This window comes from Branchiostoma floridae, chromosome 1 (assembly GCF_000003815.2).
Source record: "Branchiostoma floridae strain S238N-H82 chromosome 1, Bfl_VNyyK, whole genome shotgun sequence".
NCBI lineage: Eukaryota > Metazoa > Chordata > Leptocardii > Amphioxiformes > Branchiostomatidae > Branchiostoma > Branchiostoma floridae.
In genome coordinates, this window is record NC_049979.1 from 21,919,189 (window position 1) to 21,935,256 (window position 16,068).

General features: G+C 41.1%; 2 protein-coding genes across 2 annotated transcripts in view; one reads left to right on the forward strand and one right to left on the reverse strand.

Moving 5' to 3' along the window:
- LOC118409458 (pleckstrin homology-like domain family B member 1) overlaps window positions 1-11,813 on the forward strand; it is a gene marked incomplete in the record, with an annotated part of 53,483 nt that extends 41,670 nt beyond the window's left edge. The window contains 9 exon segments of the mRNA XM_035810497.1: window positions 1,809-1,934; window positions 2,753-2,857; window positions 4,917-5,103; window positions 5,527-5,671; window positions 5,934-6,012; window positions 6,369-6,668; window positions 7,931-8,029; window positions 8,880-8,960; window positions 9,509-11,813. Coding sequence (XP_035666390.1) covers window positions 1,809-1,934; window positions 2,753-2,857; window positions 4,917-5,103; window positions 5,527-5,671; window positions 5,934-6,012; window positions 6,369-6,668; window positions 7,931-8,029; window positions 8,880-8,960; window positions 9,509-9,952 — 1,566 coding nt within the window.
- Window positions 11,814-12,288: 475 nt separating this feature from the next.
- Window positions 12,289-16,068, reverse strand: part of LOC118415846 (twitchin-like) — a 12,575-nt gene continuing 8,795 nt past the window's right edge. Inside the window, exons 7-10 of the mRNA XM_035820738.1 lie at window positions 14,709-14,891; window positions 14,017-14,148; window positions 13,097-13,371; window positions 12,289-12,523 (exon numbers count right to left, since the gene is read on the reverse strand). Of these exons, the coding sequence (XP_035676631.1) occupies window positions 12,341-12,523; window positions 13,097-13,371; window positions 14,017-14,148; window positions 14,709-14,891 (773 nt within the window). The 3' untranslated portion in view covers window positions 12,289-12,340. The remainder of the gene's footprint in view (window positions 12,524-13,096; window positions 13,372-14,016; window positions 14,149-14,708; window positions 14,892-16,068) is intronic.

Sequence of the window (16,068 nt, forward strand, 5' to 3'; positions counted from 1 at the left end):
CCATATCAGGTCATAGAAGAGAATGGAGAAATGCTGTTTGAAAGACTGAATTTATTTGTTTTTACAGGGATTTAGGAAAAAGAAGGGTCCATGTGGTATCTTAAGTTTGCAGTTGAAACAATTCGTATTACGGTAGTGATATATTCACCTTAGCAAGCATATTTTCAATGTCATAAATTTCTAGTGGAGGCTTTTGTCTAGGGAAGACGTGAAAACGAAAGTTGCAGAACATTTTTAGATTTGTAGTAATCAGTGCACGCTTCAAGGTTTTGTACTTAGAACACTGCTGATGTAATCTGTCAGGTATGTGCAACAAGGGTCCCCTCAGTGCTGTCACAGCTGATAAAGTTACATCTACGACGCTCTAGAATTAAGGGATACTTGGGAGGGTGTTTAAAGAGACTTGAACAATAACAGGAAGTTGCCACAAGAATTGATGGTATGTCAATAATGTGATCTCCAATTTCCGACAGAACCAAGAAATGGTAATGCCTCATAGGACAGCAAGTTACATGTACATTTATATACAGGCTTGAAATTCATTTGGGGGAATAGGTACATTGGTGCACCTAGCCCCCACCCCCCCCCCCCCCCTCCAAAAAAAAGAAAAGAATTGAGAGTAAGCAATTGGGGGTGTACAACATAAAATGAAAACCTAATTACAACTCTTAATATGTCTTCAGAGCTTGAATCCGAAATTCTAGCTGCCTACAAAATTTTAAGTTTGTAAGATTGTCATTCAAAATTTTCTAGTTTGAAGGATAGTCATTTTTCTGACAAGTCAAGAATATGCTGTATACTAGTCCATAATAGTGCCTTTACATACATTGTATAATAGACAAAGATCAAGGTGCACCCACAGTCAAAAATTAGGTGCACAAATTAGGGGCACAAATGTTGGGGCACAAAAGTGCTACTGCTCGAGATTTCGAGCATTAAGTACTCATACAAAGTAAACATGTAAAAACTGGATAAGTCTAAGTCTTGAAAATGTGCAATAATATCATGCATGTCAGCTTACATTTAAGAGCAAGCTCATATCTTGTACTACTAATACTACTACTACTGCCAGTCAGTCTATCTTGTACGATGCATGGAGATGTATGCATTAACAGGATTTAACCTACAGTAACCCACCTTCCATTGTTTAACACTGATAACTGTATGTTTTGTCCATTGTGATAGTGCTGCGTTTGGATTATCTATGTGAGTAGTAAATAACCTTGGCTGTGTGTATTGTTGTGCTGTGTTGTTTGATACTTTTGCTTATGCAATGTAAATGCTTATGATATGTTATTTTGTCATAAGAAAGTTTCATGTTTTAATGCTTGTTAATAAATGAGTAGTCTTGTAACACTAATTGTAATTGTATGTAAAAGATTTATTTTATCATGATAATACTTTTGAACCACTTTAATCATATTAAGTATCATTCAATAAAATAGACATTTCTACAAAACACATGCCCTTCTGAATTTAGTGAAAGTCTAATCTTAGAAATCATGCCTCCTATTCTTGATTTGTGCCACCACGAAATCAAGTTGAATTCATAAGAGATATGTACCTGACCCCAAGATTGTGGCCATAGCTTGTCTGGAACACATGATAGACATTCTGCTGCAGTACCGAGGAAGGCCGCTAGGGAAGCCACAGTGTAATCATTTCTTTGACTTATAGAGACCTAAACACATACCAAATTTCACAGTAATCCATTTATAGCTTCTGGACTTATGCTGCTAAACCACAAACAAACGCCTCTAACATGCTACTGAAAACAAAGGTAATTGTTGGTGTTTGTTATCCTGCAGGCAAGGGAACAGCTGGCTGAGGTAGAGAAGAGATACTACACTGTGTCTGGCAAGTCTCCTGCTCCCGGTCCCAAGTCTCCCAACAACAACAACCTCAGCCCCATCAGACACAGGTCCAACTCTGAGGTAAGAGAAATAGAGACGTCAGAGTTTGGATGTGGAACTATGATTTCAGTTTTACATTGTTTGCACATTTCAGCCACAATGTATTGACGACAATTGTCTTTGTATTTGCCGGTATGCTGTGATACATTTCAAGTGGTTTGGTCACATTCTGTGTTAATGGTTTTATCAGTGTCTGTTGTTTACTAAGGACTTGACAGGCCTGATGTTTGTGTTAAAGAATTATTTATCCTCCCCAAGCCTTACATGTAGGACTACCCTTGAATCTTGCAAGCTTTCTTTGGTCTGAAGTTTGTCATCACTAATGTTGGAAGTGTTGCGATGCCAAGTGGCTGACTAAAAACAGTTTCCAGCATGGTACACGTGGCTTCTACATCTCCCATATAACACGAGGAAGGATTTAAGCATCCTGCGTAGATAAGCTTAAAGAATGGGTCCCTTTGACTTGCGAGTGTCTGCCCATAGACAGCAGAGATAAGAGAATGAGAGGAAAATTTAACAGAACTGACAACAACAAAAAACACATCCCGAGGTGTTAAAGTGTATTGAGGAATTGTCCTGGTGCAAGTGCCCGTTGCCTTAGTGATACCATAGCAACAGCTTGATAATATTCCTGCTATTACAGATATCTAACCCGTGTTTGTAAATGATCCAAACCCTGCATAGGTAGGACCTAGACTGGCCGTTGTGTGGTCTAAATTGTGTGAAGGTGCCTTCCTGTGTGCACTTCTCCCCTGTAATATCCCTACTCCCTTACTCACACCACTTTGGGCGAGCTGTGCTAGCTGTTGCTATGAAATCACTATGGTTACCCTGCGTAGCCGAGGAGCCGGCTGGCTAGAATGCGAGAGCATTACCGGCGCCTGAGGGAACAGCGACTTTACGTAGAGGGGGCGGCCACCCAGCAGTCTCCCCGACTGGCCAGAGTAAGTCTGCTACGACTTGAGTGTGCTGTTTTCCTGGGGAAAGGCACCTGCTATAGTGAGCATGAGAGATGTACAAGTACATGTAGGAGGGTTTTGTTGATTTTTAGATTTAGAAAGTCAAGATGATGAGCCTTTTAATTTTACAGTCAAAGTTGCTCACTCGCGACCAATGAAATCTGGTCTATTTGTTTGTGGCCAGATGGTCACTACATGGGAAACATTATCCAAGGGACGACCAAAAAGTGGTGATATTGGCCAGGTGGTCTTATCATGCATGTAGAGGTGGTCACTTGTACAAGTTTGACTGCACACTTATTGCTGTAGCGGTGGGGACCATCTTATCTGTACTTTTCAGTGTAAAGAAAATGCGAGAAATGGAAAAAAAAAGAGATTATTGCATCAGTGGAGAATGATGAAGACAGCTGCCCATGAATACTGAGAGTAGTAAAGTATACCTATGAAAAGGAGTGCACAAATCCTGGGCCTAAACGAAGCAAATCCACAGAATTTCATCCTCAATGATGGTCAGTGCATGATGCAACGCAGTGTGAAAACCGGTGTGAAAAAAGATTTCTGATCAGCATTTTTTGTTCAAGTCAGATGATAAAAAATGTAGATATTTGCCAGACCAAACCATATTATCTAATGAATCTTGGAAACCTGATATTGTCTGTGAGCATGATGATAGATATTAGACAGGGATAAAATCCAGACCTGCCTTTGATTATGATAGCACCTGCTGCAGTTTGTACATGGATCACTAGGGGGCAGTTACTACAGAATCACGGGCATGCATTTTGAAGCATGCATGTTCATTATCCATTGTGTGGATTTGTACCCATTGTTATTATAGTCATGTGTCTGAAAATGTTCCATGTGTTGTTGTTTTTTCATGTTCGATGACTTTTAATTTGTATCATGACTACTATGGAATACATGTACCAGTCCAAAATTTCTCTAGTTTTGCTTTTCACACACACACACACACACACACACACCAAAAGCATAACCTTCTTAAATGTAATAATAATGTGATACAAATGTATAACGTAGTTAACTTTGAAAGGAACTCAGGTTGGAAAAAAACAAATAAGAGTGGGAAAAAATAACATTGCATCTGCTTGTATAAGATGCAAATTTATGTTGCAATCAGGATGCTTCAAAAGAAAATATAACTTTTGTGTTAGATACTATTCTAAATGATGTTTGAAATAACCAATGATTAAGCTGGATAGGATCATTGGTAATTGCAGATAATCTAATGATTTGTTTGAAGTCAAATCATTATTCACCCTGAAAATAAGTACATGCTAGCACATAATTAAGGTTTATATGTGGTACATTTAAATCATAAGCTTAGCAGAATGTTTGTAACAGATAATTCCCTTAATTAAAACAATTTCCTTTGTGTAATGTAATCCAGTAGATAACTCAGTAAAGGAAATTACACATTTTATGTCAGCTAAAAAGATTAAACCTGCAGTAAGTGATGTGCACTTAAGCAAAAATGATAAAGCTGCTCAAGCAAATGATACAAGATAGGACCCCACCAATTTGCTTCCCTTGTTCTTGGATGTTTGCGAGTAAAAATTTAGCGGTTAAGATAAAACGGAAGGCTTGAAAGAAAACTTATACCTTACCAGACATTGTTTTACTCCCTGGAACTATTATAAAGTTTATGTTTTAATTTAGTTTTTTTTTTTAGCTTTAATTTTCAAAATTGGAGAACCAATAGATAAAATTGTTGTGGTCTAAAAAGATAACCAAAACATTTGAGAAGAGAATAATCTCAAAGTGCATTGTTCTGCATAAAGAGACCCTTTCTACACAACCACTGCTTTAGAACTATTTCCACTGATGTTTCGTTCACCTTCCTCAGGGCAATTCTGACTGGTTTACATTGTACCGCAGCAATATGTGTCCTTGTGAACCAGTCAGAAATGGGTCACCAAAATGTCGGTGGAAAAACAGCAGTGGTTATGTAAAAAGAGTCTCTTTATTCAGTGACATACCAACCTGATGGAATTATTCACAAAGTATTTTTCTTGGTATTGTTCAGAAGCAGAACCAACAGGCACCCAATGGCACCGCTGCGTCCCCGTCACCCGAGGATGTGAACAGCCCCTCCCCGAGCCGACCCTCCCCCAGGGAGATGGACACCACCCCCAAGACTAGCAAGAGTCTTCCCAGGGACGCCTTCCGCAGACAGGTGCAGGTAGATGTGCACAGGTCGCAGAACGAACAAGGTGAGGGGAGAGTTTTATCTAGTACTGTTTGCTATATGTACAGTTAACAACAAAACATTAAGACTTCTTAACGTTTTTAGCTTAATGTTTTTAGTCATTCTGTGATGTAAAAAGTGGTTTGTTCGTCTGTAAGTTGGTAAAGTATAATAACAGAATAGTTTTTGCAAAAGTCCATGATTGAGCCTAACTGAATTGATGTGTCATCTATTCATACATTTCGACTATTCATAATTCAAATGAAATATTTAAAGTCCACTGTATTACAATTTGCTCTTGGATGAAACAAAACATTTACAATAATGTTACAAATGTTAGTTTGGGCTTTAGCCTTACCATGTCAGTTTTCTTGTCTTTCTTTACTTTGGTTAGGAGGTTTATGTACATATGTGCACGAGTAATGTTAAATGACTTATTTTCACGTAGTTTGGGAGGCAATCCGGCGGCAGAAAGAGATGAACCCTGGTCAGCCAGCCCAGCCGGACGCCTGGAGCATGTCCAGTGTGGAGAGTGTGGAGACTGTCAACTCTACTAACTGCTCCATCAGTTCCCCTGAGAAAGACTTGTCAGGGTGGGATTTCTTTAAATAAGCTGCTTCTCAGTTTAAACTGCCCATGCCCAGTGCGATGTATTGTGGGCAATATATCAAAGTTGAATGCCTCTGAGATGTAAATAAGACACATATCAACATGGTATCAACCATGGTTTAGACAAGAACTGTTTACTAGAAAGGGGATGTCTGCTTAACCTTACTGTACTTTATGAATGTTGTTTCTGCTTATCTTGGCTATGAAATTAATTTTTTTTTCTAATTAATTTCTCCAATTCTGCAGCCATGACCTAGAGAAGTTGGTTGAACTGGAAGCAATGCTGGCAGAAGCTCAAGCCAAGAAGGAAAGGCTGTTAGTGGAGGTAGGTGTTCAACTGACTCTTGTAAAGATTTAAAACACTGGAGATAGTTTTATGACGGTCAAATTTTAGTGGACTGTGCTTTGGCTTGGTGCAAGGTGGTTCTTGTGTTTAATATTATTGACATAGAGTTCTAGAGTTCTAAGTTTCTGGGTTTGAACCCCTAGCAGGCACCAATGTTGTGCCCTTGGGTACTTTGTACCTACTCCATCACTTGAGGAAATGAGTAGTTTACGGATAAGGATGTCCTCTATGTTACATGTAGATAACTATTCTATAAAGTGCCAATTGTAAAACTCAAATCCACAATCAAGCAGTACATATGGAGAATTTTCATCCAATTTGTCTCTCCCCAACAGAAACAGAGACACCGAGCCGCCAAAGCCGCCGCCCTGGCTCTTGCCAACGGCTCCAAGTCAAAGATGAACGGCAGCAAGCTTCCGACCATCGAGCCAGCCAACAGGACGGACCCGTCGCCCATAACCAGCCCCATCAGACCCTCTGATCACACCCCTGCTTCCTCCCAGAGCACCCCCTCCAGTGTAGGAGGTGCCCTGTCCCCTGATGTGGTCAGTCCTGCCCTGTCTGATGTCACCAGCCCCACACAGGAGGTTAAACTGAGAGACAAGTCTTCCCTGGTGTCCCCCGAGGTGAGACAGGTGAGTGCACCTCCACGCAGCATGAGGTGGATGCACGGTGCACCAACACAACACAGGCCGCACTGCTGGTGCTCTAGTCCTGCCACCACTCCTCTTAACTTGGAAAATAATAACTGTCTTGTCATCCTCGTCACATGATTGCCGTAAAATTTGTGTAGAACAAAATCATTGTTGAATTGTTCAATTTAGATTCTTGGAATTGGAAAACTGATGTTGTTGCTGATCATGTTGTTTTTGTTATCCAAAATTGTCCACTTTGATAGTTGCATTTTGTACATGTATGTGTTAGGGTAGAGATTTGGATCTGGCAGAATTCATGATTCTATGTGTAGAGATCGCTATCAGAATCTCTGCCAGTACAATCAGTATTTTACCAGTACATTTGCCAGTAGAGATCCCAATTTTAGGCAATGTAGAGACTGTGATTATGACCTCTACCAGTAGAATCATGAATTCTGCCAGATTATGATCTCTACCCTGAACTACGTTTTACGTGTAACCACCAAATATGTGAGAGGTAACCTTCTTGTGCTGCATGCCGTGCATGTACCAAGAGTTTGGACATATTGTAGATGAGGCATGAAAATTATATCATCCCGTAACCCCTTTCCTTGCACCTTCCTCTTGTATGCCCCCTTACCCGCTCTGCTTGCATAGTCAAATATCCTGTGAAATCAGTGTTCTCCCCAAAATAGAAAATACGAAATCAAGTAGAATTTGACGGAAAACAAGTACCGGTAATGTAAATGAATGCCGCTACATTGCACAAACTCCAAGCGCCTCTTGCTTTCTAAATCAACGGCTTTAGAAGTAGGGTGAAATGCTGGATAGAATCTTGTATCCTCTCTCTGCTTGAAGTTTCTTAACTATAGCCTGCTCAAAAATTATTTAGGGTCTTGATAACTGTTTGTGGGCACTTTTGAGATGCTATGGTGGTAGCTGTACAAAAAACGCAGCATGAGCTTTTTTCTTTAAGGGTCCTCTTCAAAAGCACCTTTTATCTTTCTGCATAGTTCCTATGTATGTACATAGACTAGCTGTTTATTTTCTTTTTGTTTTCTAGGGTGGTTACAGTAATTATTATCAATGGTGGCTCAGGGTGATATGAAATCCTGCAATGAAGCAACCAATCATTCTGTGATTATATGACTTGTTTTCAGAATGCACTTACCAATAATGATTTTTGTAGGGTGGGAAATTCACTACAATATTCCAGTGGCAAATTGATGTGTCCTACATTAAGTGTTTTGTCCCACCCACAGAAAGTCCCTAAGAAGTCGGTGAAGATTGTCCAACCGCTGCCAGACAGTTCTGGCTTACCACCGTCCTCGGGGAGAACACTACCCATGTACTCCCGTAATGTTAGTACCCCGCCCCCCGTGGTGCTTCTAACATCCTCACACACACCACCACACCAGTCAACTTACACACTGTATCTACTAGTGTTGCGTACTCAGGACTTGTACAGTACCGTGAAAGTCATTTGGTATAATAGGTCTGGTCTGGTATGGTATTGTAGCTGATTAGACTTGCACTCAAATATATGCATGTACATTCTTGACTTGTTTGGTTGCTAAAACATATTACACCTTACACAAAGATGACACTTCTAAAAGCATTTTTTTTAATGAAAACACGGACATTCAAAACCGGAACCATATTTGATTTGCAGTCCTCTCAAAAGCTATGGTTCTCTGTATAAGTATTATGTTCCGATATCTTACATTCACTGATTGAGGACTACAGATTGCTTTGTCAGGTCGTTTAGGTATGATAGATAAAGGTCCAGACCTGTACATGTATCTTTATGTGATGTTTAGGTATGCAACACTAGTATCTACACATCACGTACTCACCAACACTTTGATATGACAACCATGACACAAGTCAGTGTATTTACCTCATTGCATGCCAGATCGTGAAACATTTTTATGTGAGAGAGCTGTGGAAGACTGTCTCCTTTTACAGCAATTTGAAACTTACTGATGGAATATCTCTGTCTTCTATAAGCTTTCTATGAAAAATCATCTGTCTATGGACTATGTTCAATTTGTCTCCACCTAACTCTTTTGCCAATGTTCCTCAATGCTTTTTATGCTAATGCACAACTGTCTTTCCTCTTGCTACTTTGTGTTTTTGCTTTCTCATCCTGATTTACTTCCTGTGCCTTTACACAAGACTTATGTGCTCGTTTTCCTGGCCTCCTTCTAGCGCAAACTGCAAACCAGGCTTCCCCTGAAAGCGCAAACCCTCCCCAGTGGATTCATGTATGACGATGAATGGAACAACTGGGTATATGTGGTCACATTTCGTTGTTAAACTACAGGGTGCAGAAGTAAACAGTGCTGTTTTCTTTCCAACACCTTTGTTTAGCCACTGTCATACATTTAAGACCTTACCACAACTTTGTTCCCAACCAAAAAGTAGCCTGAAAGTGAATAATGATCCTAATCCAGTTCTAGTTTGCTCCTTAACTCTTCAAAATTTATAGTCAGCTGGCAGAGACGACTTAAAAAAAAAACAGCCAACCAGCAACCAACCACAGACGACCTTCCTCCTTGACTAAATCGCAACCATGGTCTGGAGAAGGTCAGGTGTTCGTGGTCGGCTATGTGTGATAAGGTCTTTACAATGGAGGCAGCCTTGAAGAAAGGCAGCACTGTTTAGTTAACAGTACCACAATGAGTTGCTCCTTTATTATTTCTTTATTTCTGTGCTTTGTTCTCTCTCTCCTGTTGCTATCTGTCCCTTCTTCTTTCTGACGTTTGGCCTAGACAGGGACCATTCCCGTATTGTCACCACACACTTGTTTTACTTTTAAAAAACACTTTGCTTTCCAGTCCCGGCCCATGACGCGGTACCTCCCGCAGACGAGCAAAGATTTCGACCTTCGCACGCACATCGAATCCGGCGGGCACAGCCTGGACCTCTGCCCACACATCGCCATCACCAAAACCAGCTGCCGGGGATTCCTGGTCAAGATGGGCGGGAGGATCAAGACGTGGCGCAAGAGATGGTTCGTCTTCGACCGCACTTCTCAGACCTTCATGTACTACCCCGACAGACACGAGAGAAGGGCCAAGGGGGGCATGAGCTTCAAGACAATTCAAGACGTGTACATCGATCACCTGTGTCCCTTCAAAAGCCCCAACCGTACGCTGACGTTCTGTCTGAAGACGACGCACCGAGTGTACTACCTTGTGGCGCCCTCCGCAGAAGCGATGAGAATATGGATCGATGTGATAGTAACTGGTGCTGAGGGCTACCTCACTTTTACTAAGTGAGTCTACAAACCATCACCCCAGCCACCCTACTTCACTTTGTTTATATGTATCACCATTGGTGCAACAATTTGTATCACATTTTATTGTTGTGCCATCTTTATCCAAGATCAAAAACTTCAATTTTCATGTACATCTTAGTGATATATGTTGTGTAGAAGTTGGTCGTAACTTCTAATGTTACAACAGTAGGAGGCTGCAAGAATTCTTGGTCTTCTAAGAAGACTTGAGGTACAGGGTGACGCAGAAGGACATTCACTTCTTACTGACTGAGAAAATCTACATGTGTGTCTGAGCAATGAAAGCAATGGCTTACAAATGCAAGCTAAGGGTGTATTTGCTTGTTGCATTATACAGTTTGTATTGTATGATGTTGAATCGAATGAGTATGGGTGGCTGGAAGTTAACTGTACCATATTGTACAGGGAAGCATGTTTTTCTGGGGTGTGCTGCTAGCCTTTTTTAACAAACATTTTATCTGTGCATTGGTGGTGGTGATACTTGTGATGTGCCAGAAACTGTCTTTGAGACAAAGAAGGTCTTGACAAACAAAATTCTTTCAAAGAAAAAAATATTTTACTATATCTTCCAACAGCTACAAGAAATACAGTAACATGGTTGGAGTACATGTTACTTTTTCTAGATATTTGTCCAAGGAAATCTACCTGAAGAAAAGGGATTTCGATGATGTTTTTATATGTTCTGTGCAATGATACTATGTGGTGTTTTATCTTATGATTTTAGTCTCACTGAAGACCCATGGTCTGTTTAGTATTGTTTATTCATATAAATAGGAATTATTGTTTTTATCACACATATTAGTCACTGTTTTAAATGGTGGTAATGTACGTAGGGTATTTCAGTGCTTGGTATTGTTGTCATACCAGTTTTGCCATTTGTAATAAGTTTTATTTCTGTACATGTATCTACAAAAAACTAATGACTTGAAAATACAAACAATACTAATGTTATTTATCACAAGAACTAATAGACAAGTTTAAGTAATATTTTTATACAGTCAAAACTGCCTCTTTCTCTACGAGCTACCACATGTATGTATTGCTTTCTTACCATACGCCGTGCCATAGTAAGTGAGAAATGTTACATTTTGTAAACGAAAAACTTTTTACAATGGTGCCTCTGTTGCAATAACGCCCTGCTAGTCTCATAGTAGGATAAAAATCATGTCTCCTGTGGTGCTGGTTTTCAACAAACTATTTTCCACATCAACTCTTAGCAAACCATGCCCAATACGTGCATGCCGATGCCCACTGCCTTTGAAGACAAAACAGGTTTTGCAATCGCAAACCTGTAAATAATGCAGGTCACACAGTATGTTTGCTGTATATCTACATTCGTAAGGCACTTTTATGTTCTACCAATGATTATTTTAATGCACATGTTATAGCTTACTGTCATAGGCTTTAGTCTATTGTGAGCTGGGGACAGTTTGCAGTTAACTGGAAATGCAAACTTGAGGGGTGAGCGGGCACAGACTGAGGGTATAGTTGTGAAAGTATACGCGAGCTGGCAAGTGTGTCTTCTCGTTAGGTATTACAGAGTTATCACTTGAACCTTAAAGAAAAGGTGTGATTGTGCCTGAATCACAGGCGTTCAACGCTCCTTTTTCAGGCAGATGAAATGGTGAATTGTAAGCATTGTAAAGGTGAGGGTTGCGTGTCTCGAGCTCAATCTTGCCATATATACGCATATTATATATATCCTACCGCCGAGCACCGTACTACTGTCGCTTTGTAGTAGTGGGCTTTGTAAAAATGAATTATTTACCATTATAAGGCTTTATGCAATTGTACAATGTTACATGACATGAACTAAATCGACTAATAAAATTCACAAAGGGATATTCCAGTGTATTGAAACTCTTTCTTTGGAAATGTCTACTGTGTGGCTTTTCTATAGTCAGTCGACTTGAATGTAAAATAAGAGAACATTGTTTAACCCAATGTGGTTGAGAGCTCGCTTCCCTCCCATAGCCCCACCAACCTCTGTGAAAATGCCAAGTATAATCATTACAGTGCAACTATGTAAGGGACTTGGAGCCGCCCTCTCGTTGGTCAAACATCTAATTGCCATGCTATCATTGGTTGAACATCTAATTGCCAGGCTATCATTGGTTGAACTGCCAAATGTGATGGACAGTCAGGATTAGACTGTTGGACGACACCTGTGAGATATAGTTTTCACGTGTTGTTGTCACAATGTTGGCTTTGTAAGTTTGTTACAAGCGTCTAACTACTGAGTTGGGATGTATTGAAGTGCAGCAACTGAATCAGTGATGAAAATGATTGTGACAACAAACTCGCCTTCGAAATCGAGGTAAAAAACGTATATATATAATCTTATTCCCTTTGGGTAATTCTACCCAAACTATCAAGCCGCTGAGAAGGCTCTAATGTGGGTCTTGTGCGGTGGCCGTAGGCTGGACTGTCCGTTCTGTGCGTTTGGCTGCTCTCCTGCGTCGTTGACTTTGTCGTTCTTCCCGTCGTGATTCTCCAGGGTTGCCTTTTCCTCGCCCTTCTCCATGTTGGACTCTGACGGTTGAACTCCACGTCCCTAGTAATGACAAAAATTACAATGAAGTTGAAAGTCCGCCAAAATTATCTGTAATGCATATATTTGTATCATTAGTCAGCGAGGTAGAGGTGGTCTTGTTAGAACTGTTGACTTAACGTTATATTTCAAATTATAAGTATGGGTTAGGATCCCTAGCAGGCCCAATGTTGTGTCCTTGGGAAAACACTTATTTGACCTACTTCACTCGGTTCGTGTGAAAAAGAGAACATATAGCTTCAGTTAGGAGTCCATCTCGGGTCGAGTGGATCAAACACAGTTGGTCTTACAGACCTTGTACATATACAACTGTACAAATCTAGCTTGTTACCCCTGAATGTGTTTCGTCTCTTATGTGGAACAAAATTACTAACACCGCCCGTACGTCTAGTATTCAGTTCGAAGTAGTATGGTTTCAAATTCGTGCTATCAACAAGGGAGAGTCATTCAGCACCAAGGACAGGGGTGGGATCTTCGTTTCAACTGTCTAGCTACTTTCTCATAGACAAGCTTCTCAAATGGTGAGCAGGCGAGTGTCTCTTCTATCTATCTATAAACAAAGAACAACTCTCATACCTTCTTCCCCCATCGCCCCTTGTTTTTCCACGTCCTTCGGAGAAGTAAGTATGCCACAACAATCAGTAGGATGAAGATTATGACGGCGATCGGTGCGGCGATGGCGGCTACGGGAGTGGCTGATGGGTCGCCCGAGGCCTGCTCAGTGGTGGTGTCGGTGTTACCGTCTCCCCCTGTAGCGGTATCCCCGGGCTGCTGGCTGTTCCCGGCGTCGTCTGAGGGAGACCCGGTGGTACTTGCACCGGTAGTAGTTGTAGTTGTCGCGCCGGTGGTTGCTGAGTACAACATAGAAGTTTGATAAGTGCAACAGAAAGTACAGGGACTTCCATAAATTAACTACGAATTAAACTAGATGATAACTTAAATTGAGTTTGTCAAAGGAATACGTTGTCCTACAGCTAGTTAAAGCTTTTATCAAATGGCAAATAACCATATCCCTAGTCTTGCATAAGGTCTTATTCTTGTATTCCAACATCGTACCCTAAAATGGGTTGGCCTGAAAAAAAGTGCTGTGCTTTTCTATAGCGGTGAGAAATTACTTTTAGCCAGCCCAACTGATCAACAACTTCAAAGTGATGAAAGCTAGTTTGTTATTAAAACATTAGGTTGTTGGCATTTTATATGGTGTAAGGTAAATGTGCTTAACCTACCTACCTACCTACCTAGTCCCTTGACCTCCAGGTCGTTGGGGGGACAAGGTAGACATGAAGATCGAGAGTTGCCTCCAGGTTCTCATTAACACATTAGTTTAATGAAACATAATGATACATTTCATTAATAACGCGCCCATTTTACACGTTTTTCTACATCAGACAGAAATGACACCTTGACTCCGAAACGTGTAGGAAATGCCCGTGAAACATGTTGCCTTTACTTGTTTACTATAGTTGTAGATCAAGAAGAAGCTATGAATCACTTACTGGGCGGGTCCAACGTAGTGACCTCGCTGAGTGGAGTCCACGGCCCTGTACCGTCGGAGTTAACGGCTGCGGCGCGAAACTCGTACGTCGTGCCGGGCTCCAGGCTGTCAATCACCCACGTCCCACCAGCACCTACATCGTACAAAACATGTTGAAGTTCCACAAATAACAAGAAGAAATCTCGTACCACTGCGAACTATTTAGAGGTTTTCGCAATATCTTTTTTATTCACTATTGTAAACTTCTCGCTGCTTTTTGTCTATACACTTTCCTATATTGGCTCCCGCAAGGCAACAGATCTAGACATCTACATACGGTCAGTATTGACCATGGCAATATCCTAAATGATATCAGCCTTGCAGCTTTGGCTATGGCTTAACAGTCCTATAGCATAAAATTGAACACAGGAAATCGGATAGCCTTTGATAAACTATTCTATTAACTTCCTGGGACCTTTGACATACAGTCCTGTCAATGCCTCGGAGTGCCCGGCATTTGGAAATAAGCGCGGAAACACATACAGACAAACGAACACACCAAAAGCAATACGTCCCATATTGTTTTCACGGAGATACTGATTAATTGGCATAATGAAAGGTCATTAGCAGAACGCTCGTTCTTCTGCCAGACGTAAAGGGCACGTTTTAAGCTGTAGGTACGCAAATGAGGACATCAGAAGGACATCAGTGTACCGTCTCTTGTCCTGAAGAGCACCCAGTCGTCGTCACTTCCGGCGATCCGGTGCTGTATGGTGAAGTCGTTGACGGCACTTCCGCCCGGGTCAGACGGATCCCCGATGTTGATCTGAACCTCTGTCTGTGCGACGACTGGGAACCTGTTGATGGTAGGCGCTCCGGGGGCCTGACATTGTACCCCTGTCAACAACAACGAAATGCCGTTAAAAACTGTATCAACCATATGACCAAATTCAAATGCTTCTGCAATTTCACAAAAGCTGCTAGAGGGTCCAAACCCATGTCACATCATCCCGAACACTAGCTATCTACCTCCCAAAAATCGTGACAATGACTTGTCCAAAACGCGAGATAGAAAAACCGCAAGTTCGACTGCAGGACAAAAAAACTTCCAGGGACCCTAAATCGATTTTTTTTCAATAGGATAAGATCTAACCAGATACAGATTTTAATGACAATCCACCCATAGCTTCCCGAGTTATGCTGTTCAAGCACATACATTCAAACGCTACCAAGATATAACGTTCTCGGTGAAGGTAATGAAAAAGCCTTTCCACGGACAAACGTAAAACTATAGAGCAGTGTTTTTTGTATTGGTTTGTGCTGTATTGATAATTGATCGTATTCACTCAGAGTTAAATCAGTGGGAAGCTACTAGTGGTAAAGTATTAAGATCTCTTGCTTTCATTTCTAAACAAACTGTTTTGTAACCAAAGACATCACAGATGCTTATTCCAAACCAATAAATGCGCACCATAAAATCGATCAATCATCCACGTCAAGATCGGTGAAAGTCAAGTAGTTACCCACGGTGTGTCCTTTCCGTTCCAACATAGTGTTTTGATTATCGGTGACTGGATTATACAATGTATATACTTGACCACACACTTACACCGAGCTAAGACAAACATATTAGTATAATGTCGCACCACCCACAGCAGATTTCCTTTCAATAATCATCCGGTGAGTCATATCGTTTTGATATTAGATTACATTTCTGAGTGAGAAATTTCTGAGTGAGAAAAGAATGAGACATTGGGGAACCAATTATTTTGTTCTCTTTGTATATTTTTTCCAAAGTAGAATATAAAGTTTACCCTGCGGCAAATGTTATGGTAATAATCGTCGTTATTACCCCCTCACATTAGGCGCGATTCGATCGGACGACGAGTCTGCGAGCTCTAATTTACGAGGAGGCATGACCCTGATGCCGACGAAGAAATGGCAGAGTTCCCCCTTCCCGTCAGGGGCACGCCTCCTCGTAATTTAGAGCCGGCAGACTCGCCGTTCGACCGACTCGCACATAATGTGAGGGGGCATTCGCCACCATCAACACCATATGATTTGCCGCCGGGCA